The sequence below is a fragment of the Monodon monoceros genome, unplaced genomic scaffold (genome assembly GCF_005190385.1).
Source record: "Monodon monoceros isolate NGI ecotype Baffin Bay Population unplaced genomic scaffold, NGI_Narwhal_1 Super_Scaffold_21, whole genome shotgun sequence".
Classification (NCBI taxonomy): domain Eukaryota; kingdom Metazoa; phylum Chordata; class Mammalia; order Artiodactyla; family Monodontidae; genus Monodon; species Monodon monoceros.
Window position 1 is genome coordinate 89,426,535 of NW_021703778.1, and position 21,174 is coordinate 89,447,708.

General features: G+C 38.4%; 2 protein-coding genes across 7 annotated transcripts in view; one reads left to right on the top strand and one right to left on the bottom strand.

The window, feature by feature from the left end:
* The first annotated feature begins 13 nt into the window (after positions 1 to 13).
* LRRC57 (leucine rich repeat containing 57) lies at positions 14 to 20,782 on the top strand. 5 transcript variants are annotated; one of them, XR_003795960.1, is made up of 9 exons: positions 14 to 100; positions 342 to 447; positions 553 to 691; positions 1,361 to 1,629; positions 3,932 to 4,117; positions 4,744 to 4,906; positions 10,381 to 10,512; positions 19,830 to 19,933; positions 20,408 to 20,782. XR_003795960.1 is itself a non-coding variant. In XM_029238431.1 (6 exons), exons 2-6 carry the CDS (start codon positions 364 to 366, stop codon positions 4,783 to 4,785), a joined length of 720 nt encoding a protein of 239 aa, XP_029094264.1. In that variant the 5' UTR covers positions 14 to 100; positions 342 to 363; the 3' UTR covers positions 4,786 to 5,686. The 5 variants fall into 5 exon arrangements, 2 of the variants coding, with proteins under 2 accessions (XP_029094264.1, XP_029094266.1); XR_003795959.1 differs by lacking the exon at positions 20,408 to 20,782 and having other exon boundaries at positions 19,830 to 20,366; XR_003795961.1 differs by lacking the exons at positions 19,830 to 19,933; positions 20,408 to 20,782 and adding an exon at positions 15,335 to 16,107.
* The window catches only part of SNAP23 (synaptosome associated protein 23), a 35,956-nt gene continuing 20,764 nt past the window's right edge, over positions 5,983 to 21,174 (bottom strand). Inside the window, exons 6-8 of one of the 2 annotated variants that reach the window (XM_029238434.1) lie at positions 12,461 to 12,619; positions 11,236 to 11,380; positions 5,983 to 10,040 (exon numbers count right to left, since the gene is read on the bottom strand). In XM_029238434.1, coding sequence (XP_029094267.1) covers positions 9,975 to 10,040; positions 11,236 to 11,380; positions 12,461 to 12,619 — 370 coding nt within the window. In that variant the 3' untranslated portion in view covers positions 5,983 to 9,974. The remainder of the gene's footprint in view (positions 10,041 to 11,235; positions 11,381 to 12,460; positions 12,620 to 21,174) is intronic. The other variant, XM_029238435.1, reaches the window with a different exon arrangement.

Here is a 21,174-nt window from a genome sequence, read left to right on the forward strand (position 1 = left end):
CGTCACAGGGCGTTTCCGCACCGGCGGAAGCCTAGGGAGCGCATTCCAGGCGAGCGCGGGTCCCGGGTCCTCCCCTGCGGAGCCGGCTGAGAGCTGAGGGGTAGGAGGCGAGTTCGGGGATCCCTGATCCTCTGTAGGCTCCTAGCGGCGTCTAGCCTTGGAACAGCTGCAAAAGCGGCGGGGCCTGGTGTTCTTCCCTTTCTTCCTTGCCACTCTTGAGCTGGCCCCCAAGATCCAGGGATCGGCAGGAGGTGACAGCTGGAGCTTGAGACCTAGCTGGGAGGCCGACGGGGTGGCTGGGTGCAGGGCCGAGTGGTGACAGCTGCTCTTCCTTCCCGCAGAGACCCGAGCCTTGGCGCTAGGATGGGAAACAGTGCCCTCCGCGCTCATGTGGAAACCGCGCAGAAAACTGGTGTCTTTCAGCTTAAGGACCGTGGGCTGACCGAGGTGAGACTGGGAGGGATCCGACCAAGGGAATTTAAAGGGAGAGGGACGGCGGGCGGTGAAGTTAATAGGTAAGGGATTCTCCGCGCTGAGATCCCCTTTCTTCAGTTCCCCTCAGAGTTGCAGAAGCTGACAAGCAATCTCAGGACCATCGACTTGTCCAACAACAAGATCGAGAGTCTACCGCCTATGATTATAGGGAAGTTCACTCTGCTGAAGAGCCTGTCCTTGAACAACAACAAACTGAGTATGGCTTTTGCGCCTGGGAATTTTGCTAGTTATCAGCTGTTAAGAAGGGTGGTTTTTCTATTGAAATAGAGTGTGGAGTACGATTATAATGTTATTAAACTGGTTTTCAAATAAATGTATCAGAATCTTAAAAAAGAAAAAGAAGGGTGTTTTCTTTTTCTTACAAGCTGATTTTTGTTGTTATGAAACTGTTCAGGAGCTCAAGATGCAGAAGAATGTCAGAGTCCTTGAAGCTTTCTATCTCTTGTAATTACATATATAAGCCTCCTCTCCTGGTGTAATGATTGGTAGGAGGTTAATTTGGATTTGAAAGGGACCATCTTTGGGGTGTAATGTAAGCAGAGCTAACTTTGCTGCTAATTTGGAAGGGCGGATGGGATGGGAAGGAGAGGGCCTTCCAAATCCCACACAATTGCTGTGGGATTGTGCAGTGGCCCCTTCACAAAAGGAGCCTATTATACACATAATGCTTTCCTGAATTTTGATGGCACCCTCACCTTCTGAAGACGATGTTGGTAAAAATGCAATACTTAAAAATGGCACAACATGTGAAATGCCTATGTATATTAACAAGAGGCATAACAGACTGCCATACAGTTTTTATAAACTTCATCAAAGGTGTTTTTCAGCTGTATTGGATTCAGGTTTTTAAATTTTTCTTTGCCAGCTGTCCTTCCTGATGAGTTATGCAATCTGAAAAAACTAGAGACACTAAGCCTAAACAACAATCACTTGAGGGAGCTGCCATCTACTTTTGGGCAACTATCTGCCCTTAAGACCCTGAGCCTCTCTGGGAACCAGCTGAGAGCACTACCATCCCAACTTTGTAACCTACGGCACCTGGATGTAGTGGACCTCTCCAAGAACCAAATTCGGAGCATACCTGACACAGTGCAGGAGCTGCAGGTCATCGAACTCAACCTCAACCAGAACCAGGTCTAGAGCTTAAGGGTTTTTTTCTACAGCATGTATGTGGGTTTATGGTCTCCTGAATAAACAATTGTTCTCTAAACTGTAATCATGGAGAGGGGTATCAGAGGCTAGAAGAGAGGTATATTCTATGGGCTGGACTAATTACAAAGCCCAAAGTGCCATGAAGTTAGTTGAGACACTGGGTGTGTTTGTTGTGTAGGTGTTTTTTGGAGGGTAGGATGGGTAACATGGTGAGGCAATTTCAAAAGTTAAACCTCTGTTTCACAAACCGTGAGTTCTTCAGATCATCCTCAAATATACCTCTAATCATCTAGCAAGGAGCTATGTCAGGAAGATAGAGTGGAAAAGAGGCTTAAACTCATATGTTCTCAGAGTTGGACATCAGAGTTCATTCAGTTGTCCTTTTGCTGACATCTTTGTCAAGTGTGTGTCCTGCTTTTGCGGAAAAACCATCAGTGGTAGGATTTTTGGAGATTGTTGGACAGCTTTAATTGCAGTATTTGAAATTTATTTCCATAACTTCAGAAACTCTTTGGTTAACACATATCTGACTGGAGAAACAATCTTTGGTCTAGACATAAGGCACAAATGATGAAACACTGATCATAGTGAGACTGGGTAGTCTTTAGTTTTTCTAGTGTCTGTGCTTCTAGATCTGCAGAGTCCATTACAGTAGCCACTAGCCACATGGCCATTAAAATTCATTTAAATTAGACTTAAAAATTCAGTTCCTCGGTTGCACTAGCCATATTTCAAGTATGGCTCAATACAGCCATAGGTGGCTAGTGGCTACCATATTGGACAGCACAGATATAGAACATTCCACTAGTTGCAATAAGTTTTATTGGACAAAACTGTTCTAGAATGTCCTGACCTTACGTTATGATGAAATTCAGTCAGTCTTGGATGAGATTGGCTTTATCTTTTCCTTAAAGTGGATATTCTTGTATGTTCTTGAGCTTTTTGGAAAAAAATTCTGAATATTTGGGGAAAAATATTGGAAAAAACTTGTTAAGCAAATTGAGCACTTGCTCCACATTCACCTATGCTGCCTTAAATCAATGGTTCTCAGGTTTTAGTGTGCATCAGAGTAACCCGGAGAGCTGGTTAAGAGATCACTGGGCTCCACACTCATTGTTTCTGATTTTGTAGGTCTGGGGTAGGGTCTGAGAATTTGCAGTTTTAACAAGGTCCAGGTGATGGTCTGAGATGATACCAGGCATAGTAAATATAACTAGGTGGCTTGGAGCATTTAAAGGGCAGAAGAGCTGAATGAATCAAAGATAACTGCTTGGTATTGAGCTCAAGAGCCTAAAAGAAGAGTGGTGCTATTGGGAATGGGCATGCTGAGTGGGTTATGATGGTGAAACATCCAATGTGTTTTACTAAAAATCAGAGGCATAGGAGTGGAATAGAGGTGGGCAGAAATGAATGTAGATAGATAGCTTAAAAGAAGTGATAGCTTTAAGAATGAATGAGGGCTTCCCTGGTGGCGCAGTGGTTGAGAGTCCACCTGCCGATGCAGGGGACACGAGTTCATGCCCCGGTCTGGGAAGATCCCACATGCCGTGGAGCGGCTGGGCCCGTGAGCCATGGCCGCTGAGCCTGCGTGTCCGGAGCCTGTGCTCCGCAACGGGAGAGGCCACAACAGTGAGAGGCCCGCGTACCGCAAAAAAGAAAAAAAAAGAATGAATGAGCTTTCTAGGAGAAAGTTTAGAAAGATTAAATATTAAGTATTAGGGACTGCTGCTTGAAAAATGTCCATACAAACAAGAAGGGAAGCCAAAAATCAGGAATAATTCAAAAGATAGGAAGAAAAACACAGCACTTAGGTACAAGAAGTGGGAGTTTCAAGAAAGGGATAGCACAGTCAAATGCAACAGGGAATGAGGGCAACGAATCCTTGACTTTGGCAGTAAAGTGGTTGGCATCTATGTACACGTAAAAGATTGGCAGTAATTGTACCAAAATGTTTACAGTGATGGATTACAGGTAACTTTTTTCTCTAACCTTGTATGATTCTCAAATTTTCTATAATGAACAGTGCTTTTATTATCAGAAAAATTTGTTTCCAAAAAGCCACTGGTGACCTTCAAAAAAGATTTTTTTTCCCCAAAAAAGTGTAGTAGTAACAGAAGCTGGATAACACAAGAGGCTTCTGGAGTGAGTGGGTAGTGAGAAAATGGAGGTGGTAGAAGAAAGAACTAGGACAAATAGTCAAGTAAAGATTTTTTAATTTAGTAAAAAATAATCATTACAGTGCTTATACTTTTTCCTATTATCCCTTTTATAAATTGTTCAATAGATAGCTCAGATCTCAGTGAAGATATCTTGCTGTCCTCGCCTTAAAGTTCTTCGTTTGGAGGAGAATTGTCTTGAGCTCAGTATGCTTCCACAGAGCATCCTCAGTGATTCCCAGATCTGTCTGCTTGCTGTAGAAGGCAACCTTTTTGAAATAAAGAAACTTCGAGAACTGGAAGGCTATGATAAGGTATGTATTAGTGTACTTCTGAATTTCTAGTCACTGCTCCAGAGAAGAGAAAGGTGAAGTAACTCACACGAGTGTTTCTAGGTACGGGATGTATGTATAATCCGTTTATGTCAATAAGGATTTGTTCTCCATTTTGGAGGTGGGTTCTGAGAATCAGCCAAATGGTATTGTGCCAAGATGATATTTTTCTCTAGACAGCTTATTGTAAAGCATCTTTTTCTTTTGATAGGTGTCCTATTAAGATATAAAGGAAAGAAAAAAAACACCCCACAAAACCATGTGCTTTAAATTTGCATCTAGAATAGGTAGATTTTGTAGGAAATGAAGGACCATAAAAACATAAAGGATGGGCTTCCTTGGTGGCGCAGTGGTTGAGAGTCCACCTGCCGATGCAGGGTTCGTGCCCCGGTCCGGGAAGATCCCACATGCCGCGGAACGGCTGGGCCCGTGAGCCATGGCCGCTGGGCCTGCGCGTCCAGAGCCTGTGCTCCGCAACAGGAGAGGCCACAACAGTGAGAGGCCCGCGTAACGGAAAAAAAAAAAAAAAATCATAAAATCCTAAATAACCAATAAGTTAGTTATTTGCTCAGGGAAAAATAACACATGTATTCTTTCATGATTTTCAGTACATGGAGAGGTTCACAGCCACCAAGAAGAAGTTTGCATGATGTTCTCCAGGAGCATGTGAACCATACAGGACACTGACTTGGAACCTGTTGCAATCTGGCTGAATGAAAGGCTCCTGTTGTTGTCAAGGGTATCTGCAGTGAGGAGATGATATTCCAGGAGGTTATATTTCACTCAATGATCTTTTTCCTTTCCAGGGCTCATCTCAAATAAGCTAAAGGGAATCAAACACAGGAAGACTCTTCTATTTTGAGTCATGGATAGGGCAAAGGACAATGTTGATCTTTGAAACCATCATTTGTTGGGCTTTGAGAAACCCAGTAGCTAGTTGCTATGTATACAGTGAGGGGATGCTGCCTGGTACCAGAATAGCTCCACACAACAGCTTGAAATTTCATGTGTCTCAATGTGCGAGCTTTCAGAAAATCATTTGCCATTCCACCCTGTGTTGACACTTCATATTTTTATGAAATTCTAATAATTCATGAGAGGCTGCTATGGTTAATCTAAGGATTTATGATTTTACTCCAGTCCATTAGTTCAATTGCAATGTTTATACTTGGAATTTAGGATGTACATAAAGGTATGACTCTTGATTAAAAGTGTACTTTGTCAGAGAAGCAACAACACAACACTAAGAGGTGTTCCCAAGGCTGCAGTAGCAATTTTTTTTTTTTTACTATTGCAGGTGCCTTATTGATAGAGGGCTCTGAAGAGCTAAAACTGTATGCAAAACTTGTAAGATACAAGGGTTTTAATAATCAAGATTTTCCTGAAGCTTTGTTAGAAACGGTCTCTTATTTCTGGTTATCTTTTTGTATTTAGAACTCTAATAATCAAATTACCTATCAAAAAGCTACTGTTACAGTATTTTACAACAACTTATGTTTATCAAATTTATTCTCTGAATGAGAGAATATACTAAAGATTTTTTAATAACTATGGCTGGAAGAAAGGTTAATCCTTTAAAGTAAGACAACAGGGGAACTTTAACCTGTAAATGGCCCTTTGAAAGTAAACTGATAAGAAATGTTTTATGTTCTTGTTCGGGTTGCAAGAGTACTGAAATGCCTTCATGTGACTTATAAACATTTTGTGGTACTGGAAACCATGCTTATTAAGAGAAACTGAAGCTATAAAAGTAGATTTTTTCAGACTGTTACTGGCATGAACATTTAGAAAGCTACAACTCTGCTGTTTTCTGATGTTTTGTCTTAGCCAAGGGGCTGTCATTTACCATGTACTGTTAGTTCTCATTTTACAAACCTAGTTTAACCATTACGTCAGATCACAAGAGCCTAGTGTTTATATGAGGAAAGTCTCTCTGACCTTAAATCTGGTCTAGGGGTTCTCTTTTTCCCATGTTATTCTCTGTTTCTCAACTGGGGAGGGATGGGGGTGCCAGTTTACATTACCAATTGAGTTTTGTTTTTTATAAACTTTAATGCTTAATCTTATTGATCTACTGAACATTTCTCTATTTTATCAGTACTTATCTAATAAATCAGAACTTATAAATTAAATAACTTAAATGTCCCAAGACATTTATTAATGGGAGTTTTAAAAATCCCTACCCTTATGAGAATCCCGTTTTGATGGCTAACTTTCACAACTTGGACCCAGCCTTGTTTCCAGATACCCTCTCTTCACTCTCATTCACTTGCCCAGTCTTACCAGGTTATTCTGCTCCTTAAACCCACAGTGCAACATCTGTCTCCTTTAACTGTCTTTACATTGTTTGTTCAGTCAGAATGCCCTCTCTTACTAACACGCTCCTTTTCTAAGTCTAAGCCCCTTCCTGAGAAGTCTAAGCCGAATTAACTGCTCCATCTGTTACGGCAGCATTTCTCACATTCTGTATTCATCTGCCTCTTGCTAGACTGAGCTACTTGAGGGCAGGGATTAAGTAAAGTAATATGCCCAAAGATATAGTACACAAGTATTTAGACTTAAATATGAGCTAATAAAGTGGGTTGACTTGAGGTCTGGAGACTGAGATTCTAAATCACCTACCTTCTTTTAGAGCTTGGTTAGAAGTCAGTGTAGTATACTGAGTAAGAACATGGGCCTTGGAGTCAGAAAGATCCTGATTTGAATCCAAAGTCTATCATTTACTAGCTTTATGAATTTGAGCAACTTACTCTCATCCATAATATGGGGAAACACCTCCTACCTCTCATGTATGTTATGAGGATTTGGTGAAAAGATACATAAAAGCATTTAGAATGGTGCCTATGACAGAGTAAGCGCTCAATAAATGGTGCTATTTATTTTACCTGTAAAACATTAAAATAGAATTTAGCAAGTTGTACAGAAATGGAAGGCTTGGAGCAAACTCTACATTAGGATGAAAAACAAATGAGTAGAGAATAAGGAACCTGAATATCAACCTGAGAACTATAAGTATGCTTAGGAATGTAACTGGGATAACTTAGGATTTTAGTAAGGGAGTAACCTAAAGAATAGCGTTTAAAGAAACTAATTCTAAGAGCAATTGAGTATAGGATGTCTGGGAAGTAGAAGTTTAAGTTAAGGGGAGATTCCTAATCCATACATGACATGAAAAGATCTAGAGTTGAAATGTGGTAAACAAAGGATGAATTAAAACTGTGAAAGAAGAAAAAAACAGGCGCAACTATAGGGGATAAAGATCACTGTCATTATAAGACCAGAAACCTGAAGAGGGAGCTTATTGTTAAAAAAAAAATTAAGTTCAGTGGAGAATAATGTTTAACTCCTTAATTATAGGTCAGTTTTATGCTCAAGGTCACAAAACTAGTAAATGATTGAACCAAAACTTGAACACAGTTGGTCAGACTCCAGAGCTTGTGCTAACCACCTCAGTCACTACCTTTCAAAAGTAATAGAAACAAGTTTCCAGACAGTGTCACAGGAGAAGACTTTTAAGTCAACAGCTTCTATTTCTAGTGTATTATGAGCCTAAGTTCTAGGTCCTCATTCCTCTTTTCTCAGTAGCAGAAGCTTTGAAAAAATATGTAACCTGGGATCCATGGATGGGCTTTCAAGACCCATTTATGCATGATTCACGTGTGTGTGTTTGTGTGTCTGTTTCTCTGGAGAGATAGGCTGTGTTGTCTTTCACCAAATTCACGAAGAGATCCTTGACCCAAAAAGAGCTCCACTCTAGAGAGAATAGCAGCTATCATTTAATAAGCTCTTACGTTTGCTGGGCACTGCTCTAAGTGCTTTACATGCATTACCACATTAAGTCTTCGCAGCAACTCTCTGAGGTAGGAATCATTAATCCCACTTTACGCACAAGGAAACTGAGGCACAGAAATGGTTTTATAGTCACTCAGCCAGCAAGTGGCAGAGCTAGAGTGTAAATCCAGACAATATGGTGCCTTAGCTCACACTTCTAACCAATTATACTGTTGGAACAGCATACTGGTATCTTTAGAACTATTTCCTTCAGCCATAATAGTGTTAAAAAAATTTTTTTTAACGCTTTTAGGAAGGATATTTAAGTATAGAACAGCCCCCAGTGTTTTATACCTTCTTATTATACACACACATTTACTACCACCTGCCAAACTACTCCTTTTTGGCATGTGGCATTTCTATTACTGAGGGCCTAATTAAATCTCACTATAAATATTTTCCTTTTCAGCCTTTGAAAGTTCCCATGTTAACTCTATCTCCTCCAGTAAGTGCGTTGCAGTTTTCACTCATAAACACTTTCAGTCGCTTGTGTATTATAAGCTCAAATGAATAAAACAACTGGTAATGATTAAAATGAACCTCATGACAAATCATAGCAATGAAAAGTCCTATATTTCCAATGAAAATGGGAAAGGTGCTAATAAAGTCAGGTGTTTGTTGGAGTGCCTTTTGATTTATGGATCTTTGCTCTATTCAGTTTGTCAAATAAGAGCTGACAAAATTATTGCTTTCCACCCCCCAAAAAGTACTCACAGAAGCACATCACTTATTTGAAAAAACAGTTCCATTAGTTAGTTACAAAATTTAATTGTAAGGATCAAACAGTGGTTATTGGTCAAACCAGTCGACATTAATAGCTTTGAAGTGTGCAGAAGCTAGTTTTTAAATAAAGGTGACAAATACCAATCAGATTCTTATAACACTGTTCAGGATCTAAGCAAATGTGATTCTGGAAGTTGAATCCAAAAAGCTAAGAGAATCATAGTGCAATCATCAATAAGTAAACCAAAGACATAATTTTCTAAATCATTTTTAAACAGAATAAATTCTAGTTTTTAAAAAAGTTTAAAGCTACATAAAACTCAAAGCAATCTAACTATTTTCTACCTGAGATCAAAACAAGTTTCTTTTTTCCTATCTAAACAATTCTTGGCATTGAGGTAAATCTGAATTCACGTGATATACTTTGTCAAACTTTTCCAAAAAATTTTAAGCCCTGCTGTAGAGAGAAATTCTCATAATATATATACATATTTACATATTTTTTCTTTAAAGACTAATGACAAATTTATGAGGTTAATAGGCCTGTAATGGGACCATGATACTATTAATAATATGAAAATAAAAAGCCATTCATTTATACCATGTGTTCCTATATGGTGCAATATGAAATGGGATCATAGAATCTATGTACACAGATGAACCACCAAGAGTTCAGAAATTAAGCTCACTTTAAGAAAACTCATTCTGTTTTTTGAAGCAGAGGTTGCAAAGTTGTGATGTATAACAAAAATATTGTGTATACAGGCTCCAAAACCAAGCATTGGCCTAAACTGGCAAAAACTGCAACTTAAACAGAAATTAAACCCAACTAGATCTTCACTGTGGTTATGCAACTTTTGGCTTTAGGGTCTGCAGGTTTTACTGAGGTAACAACCTCTTATGTCTTGCCTCTCCTCCTTGTGCCTGCCCCTACTGCCCCCAGCCTTTTACATGGCTGTCTTTGGCAATGCTTCCAAAGTTTCAAAGCAGAAGAACTTGCTAAGTAAATGGAGAGAATGAAAAATAACATTATATATGATGTATGAAAACCAACCTAAGAGTATGGACTGAGAAAGAAAGTACTAGAAGGAAAACTAAGCCGCAGTCTACCCTCAAGGGAAAAAGAGAAAATAAAAGAATAGGGGGGCTGTTACTCCTAGATCTTCTTCCACATCATCTCCCGATTAGAAGAGTGTGGAACCAAAATTTCAAACTCTGGAAAGGTAATGACTTTGAAGGAGGAGCTAGGGAAGTGAATAAATGATAAAGAAGTACAGCAGTAGCTTTAGCTGTCAATGAGTTTCTTTGCTCTGGCATTGGCATTGTCAATACGATCTTTGTTGGTGTCAGCCTGGAAAAAAGAGAAATATACCAGCATTACTTCACAAGGTAAGCTGCTCTAATAAACGTTAAATTTCATGTACTTAGAGTAACTGACACATTGAGAAAATTCAGGAAATAGTCCAAGCCACATTACAAAACTCATTTTGGGCAAGAAGTGACAGAATATCAAATTCATTTGGAAAAACCTGGGTGTATAAACATGACAAAGATATAACAGAAGAAGTTGCCAGTATTTCATGAGTTCTATAACATTTTTTTTCATAGTTTAACATGTCTGAAACTAGGATGCATCTTATAATCAATGGCATGTAGATGCAGTGAAAATATAATGCTCTTCTCTGCTATAGATCTGGACCTTGCGGGAGTCCCCTGAACTGAATCATAGAATCTCATCTGGAGCTAGCCTAGATCTCACCCAGAGACTGAAATAACCTACCCCAAGATCTGTGGAACAGATGTATCACCGTCCATATCAATATGTAAGTTAAAATGATGGGTAATATGTAGCCTAAACCCACATAACAGCGTTGAAAACATCTTATGAACCATTATTTGCCTCAATGAAATCCATCATAAGTGATTAAACAGAAAGCCAAGCTGAAAAACTTACCCCAACCTTTAAAGTATACTGAGATTTTAATGAAGTAACAATAAATAAGAACAGCTTTTAGATGTGACACAACCAAACACAGAACACAATTTCAGTATATTTTATATCATATGAAGTAAAAAATAGCAACCACACTTTTTTGTTACTCTTGTTTTTGTGTGTCCACCCCATGAGAACCATTCTGCAGAACTGATTTTTACCTACTGACTCATGAGATGAAGATTCAGGAACTTACTAATTTGTTATTAGTTAACAAAATAAAATTCCAAAAGCTAACTCGCTCTTTCAGGGGAAAAAAAAAAAAAAAACCCGACAGCTCACAGAAAGGTTAGAGGAGATTGTGAGCTTCATGTGTGAAATTTTAAATAAAACCACTTCGTCCCAAGGTCTTGGTTTCTAAATGAACCAGTTGAGTAAGAGACAGGAGGACTTGACTATTGTTTTTCAATGTGTTAGAACTCATCAAAACTGCAAGGCCTGTGAGGACAGGATCTTATCCCTATTGCTCTCCCCCAGAGCATCTAGCACAGATGTCTATTACTAAACACTATACCGGATGTCCCATTTGCCTGTGGCACTAAAAAGCTCTTACCTTTTCTGTGATCCGTTCTATTTGTTGATTTTGAGCCTCAATCTCATTGCCTATGTCCAGGGCCATGTTTTTTAGATTTCCTAGGATACTGCCCACTTGAGTCAGGTTCTCTTCCATTTCATCTTCCCTGGCATCATTTGTTATACTATCACAAAAAGATAGTTAATTCAGTACTTTGGGGTGAATTAGAAATGGAGTGAGTCTGGATTTAGTTTTTATAAAAATAAGTAACCAAAATGACCTCAGCAAGTGTTAGACCCAACAGATGCAGGTTACCATTCTTGGGAAACATTCCATAGTAAAAATGGAAAGACTAATCCAAGAGAGCACAACATCTTAAAGCCATTTAAGATTAAGAAATAACTTTAGGATAGTGGTTTTTCAAAGTGTAATTCCCAGCATAACCTGAGAACTTGTTAGACATGAAAATATGCTAATTCTCACACTCCACTCCAGATCTCCTCAATCAGAGACTGGAAGGGACCCCAGCGATCTGTGTTTTAATAAACCTCCCAGGTGATTCTGATGCATGCTTAGGTCTAAAGAACTACTGCTCTAAAATAAGGGTTGCAAAATCCTGGCCCAAAGCCAAATCTGGCCTGCCTTCTGAATTTATAAATAAGGTTTTATTTGAACACAGCCATGCTCATTTGTTTATATATTATTTATGGCTGCTTTTACCCTACAACAGAGTTGAGCAGTTGAGTAGTTGTGACTGAGACTGTATGGCCTGTAAAGTCTGAAATATTTACTATCTGACCTTTTACAGATATCCTTATAGGGATTTGGTCGACTCCTACTCTAGATGATACATTTTAAAACACATCTTCTTATTTACAGAAGTAAAACATGATTACTTGAATAATTTGGAAAGTACTTTACAAAGAAAAGTTAATCCATCCTTGAATGTCAACAATCCCAGTCACCATTTTGTCAGAAGGCAAATATTAAAATGGAATAAGGGACTTCGCTGGTGGTCCAGTGGTTAAGCCTCCCCGCTTCCACTGCAGGAGGCACGGGTTCGATCCCTGGTCGGGGAACTAAGATCCCACACACCCCCACATGCTGTGCGGCCAAAAAAAAATTTAAAAAACATCCAAAAAAAAAAAAGGAATAAATGCTATTTCTAATTAATAAGTTGGGGTTCATGCATAATTACACCCAGTCTCCAGAGAGAGCCATTCATTTAGGAAAAGAATAAAAATATCGGGAAGAGCTGGCATACCGTTTAATGTATCCGCCGCTGGCTGCTCCTGTGGTTGCTTGCTGAGGCTGACCATTTGTCACTCGGCCTGGCTGCTTAGATACTACATTGCTAGGAGAGTTGTCTCCACCATCTCTCCATGTTGCCTTATAGACTTTACTAGACTCAAAGTTCTTTGTCCTGTATAAGAGTCAGGAGTGTAGAGAGATACCAAAAAGCAGGAGAGGGAGAAATGACATTATTAGTGCTTGTTACCTTAGGGATGCCCTAGCACCCTTAGAATAAAAGCTACATGCAGCTAGATCTAGATTATCTACACTATGCTCCATCACAATCTGGCATAGGAAAAAGATGAACTGTGTAAGCCCACTGACATTAAAAACATTTTTTTAAAGGTTAAACTACTTCCACCAAATCTTCACTGAGCAGTTAGCAAGTACCAAAATGTAATTATTTTGATTTTTTCAGGTTCTCCTAGCCTCTGACACTCTCCAGAAAAGGGGTTAATGGACACTAGGAAAAAAATTCCTTAGGAAAGGTGCTCTGGGATGCCTTAATGGTTCCTTGGAAGCATCTCAGATGTTGATGAAGGATGGAAGAGAAAGAAGGCTGAGTGGGCAGTACTTAGACCTCAGTTGCTCACTTACTTAAACTGTAGTAGTTTCAGCTGATCTGTTTTTTAAAGTTAGAATTGTGCATTAAATTTTTTAAAAAAGGTTTCTTTGGGGGTGGTGGTGATGTGATGAATTGGGAGATTGGGATTGACATATATACTCTAATATGTATAAAATGGATAACTAATAAGAACCTGCTGTATAAAAAAATAAAATTTTAAAAGTTATTATAAAAAAAATTTTTTTAAGAAAGGTTTCTTAAGAAACAAACATTATGAAGGAAAGGCAATGAATGAGTTCCTTGGCTACAATGGTACCAGTTACAAATCCTTTGGTTTAGGACTTTTTCATTTAAGAGTTTACTGTTCCACCTTAAAAAAAAAAAATGATCCTAAATCCAAGCCTCTTAAAAATAGAAGCATGTTTAGATTAACTGACATAGCTAAAAATCAGCCAAAGCCAGAATTTTACCGTGGGATTTACTATTTGAACTGGTATAAATGGCAAGAAAAAGAACCTAGTAAAATGACTTTTAAGTGGCTATTACAAAAAACACAAATAAAACTTTTTCTTACTGATTATTTGGCTAGGTAAAGTTTCCACTCACACAATTTTAGTTTTTGCTTTTCTATAAACAAAAACAAAGTAGTATATGGCTATAACATTGGTTTCTGATTTATTCCACATGATACATTAATGAGGAAGTTTTGAAATCGCAAAAGCAAAGGAGAGATTTTAGGAAAGCAGTGGCTCCTTTCTTAATAGGATCCTGTGAGGATTCATGTTTGGCAAACCTAGAATTGGATCTTAGACCTTAATCATCAATGCCACAGAAAGGGTACTATATGTTTAATAAATCAATCTATTTAGTTATTAATAAGCCATGTTAAATCCTTCCTGGAACAAGGTGGGATACACATTATTTAGTACTACTTTTTTTTTTTTTTTTTTTTGCGGTACGCGGGCCTCTCACTACTGTGGCCTCTCCCGCTGCGGAGCACAGGCTCCGGACGCACAGGCCCAGCCGCCATGGCTCACGGGCCCAGCCGCTCCGCGGCATGCGGGATCTTCCCGGACCGGGGCACGAACCCACGTCCCCTGCATCAGCAGGCGGACTCCCAACCACTGCGCCACCAGGGAAGCCCACTTTTTTTTTTTTTGGTTGCATCGGGTCTTAGTTGCGACACACAGGATCTTCGTTGAGGCATGCGGGAGCTTTCCTTGCAGTGCGCGGGCTTCTCTCTAGTTGTGGCATGCAGGTTTTCTCTTCTCTAGTTGTGGAGCGCAGGCTCCAGGGCACGTGGGCTCTGTAGTTGTGGCGCTCAGGTTCCAGAGTGTGTGGGCTCTGTAGTTTGCAGCACGCGGGTTCTCTAGTTGAGGCACACGAGCTCAGTAGTTGTGATGTGCACTTAATTGCCCCGTGGCATGTGGGATCTTAGTTCCCTGACCAGGGATCGAACCTGCATCCCCTGCATTGGAAGGCAGATTCTTTACCACTGGACCACCAGGGAAGTCCCTGATATACACATTATTTAAATGAATATTTATAAATAATTTCTGTTTAGTAAAAAACCCATTTACGTGTATTCTTTGTTAATAAGATGGGTCTCAGGCAAAATTCTGAAGCAGAGTAATAGCAACCAAGCAAAATAAACAACATATAAGTTTATCAGAAAGTTAACCAGAAATATTAATAGAAGTAATATAAGTGAGGCTTTTATCAGGATGTTAGACTGTAAAACAGGTCAAAGGTTGAAGGCTGGAATTCTAATGTCACTAAATAATAAGACACTGTGCTTCTGAGAGTCTTAGCACAGAAGCACTGGGTTGGGACAGACTTGTGGGCTCTTGGTCTAGTAAGGGATATACACATGCTCCAACCTCCTCAACCTTAAGAAATAATATTTGAAATTCCTTCAACTTCTGAGAATTCTTCCTTCAATTAGATATAAGGGGCATAAGATGCAAACGAATTGTTTTAACATGATATTGTGAATGAGGTTCAATTAAAGCATAGTTTATAAATAAATAATCAGACTGGTTATCAAACCCTTCTCCCTTTAAGAGGACTGGATCTTTGATGTTCTTCCAATATCAAGGGGAAAAGGTACAAAAAGCTGACTTGAATTGTCACATTTATTTTCAAATGGATTGGGGAAAAAAATCTCTGAACTACTTTTTCATGCAGTTTTGACATGCTCTGCATGTTTATAAAGCAGTGATTTTTATATGCTGTTGATTTCATATCTTCATCCTTGTGATAGTTCCATGTCTCTTTCAGCACCTCTACTCCAGGTAATAATGCCTTCTGCTTGCTCAAGGTCCTGCCACATGCTGTTACCCTGGAGCTTCTCCCACTGAGTTGTAAAACCCTTAAAGACACCTGTTTTTAAGGGCATTGTCAGACAGCTGAGTATCTAATAAAAACAACAATGGTTTTAATCTAATTTGTCTTCCTTCAAAGGGTCTTAAGTACTTTAAAAGGTAGTATTTCCTAAACTTGACTGAGCACCAAAGTGACCTGGATGATTCTGAATACACAGATGTGTATTTCAGGCTACATTCTGAAAATTCTACTTCAATTTTTGTCAGATGGAGCCTGGGAATCTTCTGTTGTAACTATGATTTTATTTAAATTCAATAGATCATTTAGCTGCCCAACCAGGGAAGAGAAACACTGTTCTAAGAGACTTCCAATCTGTTGTAGAAGGAATATTTTAGATTACTATGGTAGTACACCTTAGTATTACTATATATTGGGACACTGAGGAATTAATCTGGAGGAAGCGAACGTATACACAAGGTTTTTTTTTTAAGCCACAAGATTTAGAGTAAATTGACTTGAATCCCAATCCTAGACCTGTCATTCAGTAGCTACAGAACCTTATGCAAACTTCCATCTCTGAGCATCTTTTCCTTATATGTAAAACTAAGATGATAACAGTACTTAATAAGTCACAGGGCTGTTGATAATAGATGTAAACTTGTTCTGTAAAGCATTAGACAATTTTTTTTTTCCAGTATGCGGGCCTCTCACTGCTGTGGCCTCTCCCGTTGCAGAGCACAGGCTCCAGACGCGGAGGCTCAGCGGCCATGGCTCACGGGCCCAGCTGCTCCGCGGCATGTGGGATCTTCCTGGACTGGGGCACGAACCCGTGTCCCCTGCATCGGCAGGCGGACTCTCAACCACTGCACCACCAGAGAAGCCCAGACAAATATTTTTGTTCTTTGGTTTCAACTCAACCTGATCCTTAGTTAAAAGTTCACGTCTTTAATTGCACAGATTACCAATTGGCATGTTTATTCTTATAGCCCATTAACATTCCCTAGCTTTGAGATCTACAAGCAGCCGAATATAGTTGGAATATAGCTATATAAAAAGACATCTAGGCCAGGGTTGTTTCTGGTCTACAGTAAGAAAGAAATGGTTCTGATTTGCAACAGAACTCTTCTGCATAACAAAATTAACAGCCCCTTTGGGAAGAAATTAGATTTCATAATAAAATGCTTAAGCAAATTTGTGGTAGATTTTAATGCAATTAAGAACTCCATCTAGAAAGTTAGATTTACCCCGACTGTCAGTTTTGAAGAGTTTAATAATCTTTAACTACTACATTTTTTCAGATAAATATCACATTCAAAAATGGCATGTTTGAAATAAGAATTTGAAATATCCCTTAAGAAGCTGCTATAAATATAGAAAACAAGTATCAGGATATGAACACAGTAACTTTAACAATTTCTTTTTTGAGTTTTGGTTGTCAACATTAGTACTAACTGAATAAAATAGCAAAAAGAAAGCCCAAGCTCGGGGGCGGAGGGGGGGAGAGAGGTGATCAGGTTATAGGAAAGAAGAAAAAGAAGGGCAAGAAACAAAGGGTAGAAATCAAACAATTTTCTAACATTTAACCATGGTATTCATAGTCCCCATAAAGATCCAAAATTAAAGAGTCAAACATTATAATAAACAGTAGGCTGACTAGAGGGTTAACTTCCATAAAAAAATTAAGATTAGTTAGCTCTGCATTAATTCAATACGAAACCACAGCAAGCTAACACATGACATAATAGGTATTATGGAACAGATGATAATATATATAAAGAGGGTAAACCCTTATTTAAAAAAAGGAGATAACTAGATATGGCAACATTTTAAATTTATATCCCACCTTGTTCCAAATGGCATTTAAGATGACTTACATTGGCAGTTAATTCCTCAATTTGGTAGTGGCCTAAATCATGGGGAATCCAAAATCATTAGAAGCAATACTTCAAGGGAGGAAATATTGATTCTGGAACCAGAAAGGAGTAGGAAAACTTAACAGAAGAAAGGAAGCTGAAATCAAAGTCTATGTATTTAGCCTGAATTCCCTGACCTTTGATCAGAACTAGAATGCAGCAATTCTCTACAAAGATCAACCTATTTAAAACTTCTTAGGGAACTTTAGGGGTGTTTTTACTTTTATAATCTTAAGTGTTTTTTAGCAAAAACTTAGTATCAGAGCCATTAGTCAAAGGGTGGTATTATAAATTAAGATCCTTTCATCAATCCATCTTCTGGCAGACAGCACTCATCAAGAACAAATTCACTTTACATTACACACCACAGCACAGCTTTTAAGAGTCTCTACCATTCACAAAATCCATGCACATGCACAGAAAAGCCATTTGAAGCATCACCTTTAGATAGCAGGTTAACAGCCCAAATTGCGCCACAAGACTGCATCTTAAAGTTCCCTTTGATCAGTTACTGAGCTCAGCTTCTGATGTTAAATCTTCATTTTTAGTAAGCGTATTAGAAAGGAAGAGATTAGGTGAGAGAATGAAATGCAGAAAACAGTGAATGCCAATCAAACAGAACAGAAACAGGTTTAGTTTTCAAAGCATAATGCATTTAAATTCCTGCCTAGTTTCATAGAAACAACCAACATCTGAGAATCTAGATAAAAAGAAAAACATGAAAACTATTTAAACCAGAGCATACTTCATTTTTCCTAAGAATGTCTGAATGATGATATTCTGTCCTAAAATTATGAAAATTAACATGAAGAGAAGGCAAATACTTTGTATCTCCAGTGAGTAGGATGGAGGAAGCACTCAAATATTGACTAAAATACAGTAATTCAATATTTATTTTAACTAATCAGAGTTGAATATTTACATTTTAATATGACATAAGATTCAATAGTATAAAACCTGTAGTACCAATTTTCAACTTCTCTAGTAAGTGGTCCAGAAATACCAACCTATCTTCAAACTATGTGCCAATATGTTTGACATTTTAAGCACAGAATGAAGAGAGGCAGGTTAAGACAGAGGAATACTTTGTCTGACAATGGTTAAACTGGGACATCAGGCAATTTACTATTCTGAGACTTCCCATTTTAAACCTGCCTCTTTTTAAACTCGTTAATTAGAATTACAACTTATCAAAGTTACTGACAAAGGGACTTCCCTTGAGGTCCAGTGGTTAGGACTCGGCGCTTTCACTGCCAGGGGCCTGCGTTCGATCTCTGGTAGGGAACTAAGATCCCGGAAGCAGTGTGACGCGGCCAAAACAACAAAACAAAACAAAACAAAAAAACCCCAAACTTACTGACAAAGATATAGGATTTTTAATAAGGATTTGTTCTATTTTGCTTTTAGGATTCAAATAGTAGCAAGCTAAAAGAATGACATTTATTCACAGTTTTAAAGTTTAATCCTGGTAGTCTGTTTTCAAATTCTAGTAGTCCTTTAAAAAGAATTAGCTAAAATTAAAATTCACTTCTAATATAGGGTTCTGTTAAGTGAAGCTATTTCCATGTCTTATTAGAAAAAGATCTGCTGATATGGCTTTAATGAATACTACTAAAAAAAGAAATCTCAAAGAACAAATCTACTCAAGACATTTTCTGTATAGTAATACATCTAACAAAAGCAACAACAAAAAGGTTCATTCTTTTCTTGCCAGTCAAGCAATGTAGCATACAGTTAAAAACTAGGGCTCTGCCTGGTTTTGAATCTCAGCTCTTCCACTTGTTAGTGTAGCCTCCTTATGCCTCTGTTTCCCCATATGTAAAATGGTGATAATAAGAGGAACTATCTCATATTAAGGGTATTGTAAGGATTAAATTTAAAGTGCTCAGGATAGTAAGAGCCTAAATTAATATACAGGCTCACAACTCTCATGCAAACCTTTGGATGTGAGACATTTTGAGCAGTACCACACAATCACATACATCAATATTTCTGCAGTGAAACAGATTAACATTTATGCTAAGTGTAATAAAGACTATTAAATAGCTTCAGTTCAGGTTACATCTCGTAGCCTAATTAATAAGTTGTGGCACTACATTCCGAAAAAAACAAACCTTTGGCTTTCAGAGTTTTTTAGATTTCTAAATGGCAGATAAGAGACTGTGGACCTGAGTTGTTGTTACTAGTACCAGAATTAGTACTAGCTTTATACAGAAGACTAAGATACCGTCTCTGCCTTTCAGAAGCTCATGTTATGGCTATTTATATGATAAGCCTAACTGAAACACAGATTAGCAGATTAAGCTTAGAAAGATCACGCCCCTGGCAGGAGTGAAAATAGATAAAGCTGAGGACAAGAGATACCATAGAGGGCAAGGACTCAATGGTGTAAAGGAGAGATGGATGGAAGGGAGGCAATTAAAATCGGAATATTTAAAGTGAAACACTACTCTCTCCTCTTCAGAGAACAAGTGTTCTGTTATAGGAGCCCCTTGATTCCAACTGTTAAGAAGTGCTTTCTTCTCTTGACCCACTAGGAAAGGGCTCTGCTGAGGTTAGAGGCTGACGACGGACTGCTTCAGGACCATACTCTACCTTCTCTCTCAGACTGTCCAAGAAAATCCTGCCTATGCTTGTCTGGGTACGCAAAGAAAAATAAAATTAATACTTATGTAGCTCCATTTCCCACTTTTTATGATATCAGACCACCTTATTCCCTGCTCTTCCTACTCATCGGAGATAATTTGCTCTAGGTTCTAGGGAGGACTTCCTCTTCCTTGCTCTTCTCTTAATATGTATCTCAATGAAGTTCATTTACTTTTTCCCCTGAACTCTTCCAAGAGGGTACATAGAACATAGGAGAAAAGTGCAAGTAAGTTTGCAAAACATAGTTAAAAAAAGAGTTTAGATTAAAAAAAATCTGTGCATTTCTAACTTGTTAGCTGAAAGTAATCTGCTAAACCCTGATTCGCAGGTCATAGTTATTAAAATATGCACTTTTGGAGAGTCAACCAAGGTCTAAATAGGTCAACAGACTTGTCTTTCTTAGCTTCTTATGCCCAAAAGAAACACTAAAGTTGACCAACAAGTAATTTAACTCTATTTTCTCCAGTAGAAATGGCACAGAGAATGCTGTCACATGAAACACTTATCTGAAAGCATGACAGAGCAAAACCTCCTCCATTCCTAACTCCTTTGAGGAGTAAACAAATGCTGAGAGTCTGTAAACCTTCGTATCTCATTTTTGGTTTACCACACCAGCTGAGACAACTGGATGGAAGCAGTAATGCTTACAAAGCTCTTTAAAAATGAATACTCTCAGCAGAAAGGATAGTCACTCAATCTCCAGACAACGTCATTTCAGCCAAAGGTAAAGTTCAAAGTTGCTTCATTAATGACTCCTCATCTTTGTCTGAATACATGTACTTTTGTCAACACCATGGAGTTTGTATTATCCAAGATTAAGTAGAGAATTTAAATGTTAATAATAAAGTCACTAAAAAGAATGAATTCCTTTCTGTCAAGTATAATCTCATACACTATACACAAATAATTTGAAGACTTTTCATCTCCTAGTTTACTAGAGGCCTCAAATCTTCAGAGTCTTCTTTAATGTTTCCTTCTTCATGTTTGATATATAATCAGTTGATTTAACGTGAATTTTTTTGACTTACATTTTTCTCTCTAATCTTGATGATAAAGTTATACCCCACAGGCCTAGTTTACAAAAGGTTCCTAACTAGTTTCTTGGTGTGCGGTTATATACTCCACTCCAATCAATCAACCCCTTAGGCTGGCATTCAAAGTTCCTCTATTGCCTACTTATGTATTATTTTCCACTTCTCATCTATATGAATCATGTAGTACAGTTAAGTCAAGCTC

Excerpts from the sequence above, each read along its gene's own strand:
- LRRC57 (XM_029238431.1), top strand. The coding sequence starts at position 364 with ATGGGAAACAGTGCCCTCCGCGCTCATGTGGAAACCGCGCAGAAAACT. Across the intron at positions 448-552 it reads AGGACCGTGGGCTGACCGAG|TTCCCCTCAGAGTTGCAGAA; the intron begins GTGAGACTGGGA and ends CCCTTTCTTCAG. Across the intron at positions 692-1,360 it reads CTTGAACAACAACAAACTGA|CTGTCCTTCCTGATGAGTTA; the intron begins GTATGGCTTTTG and ends TTTCTTTGCCAG.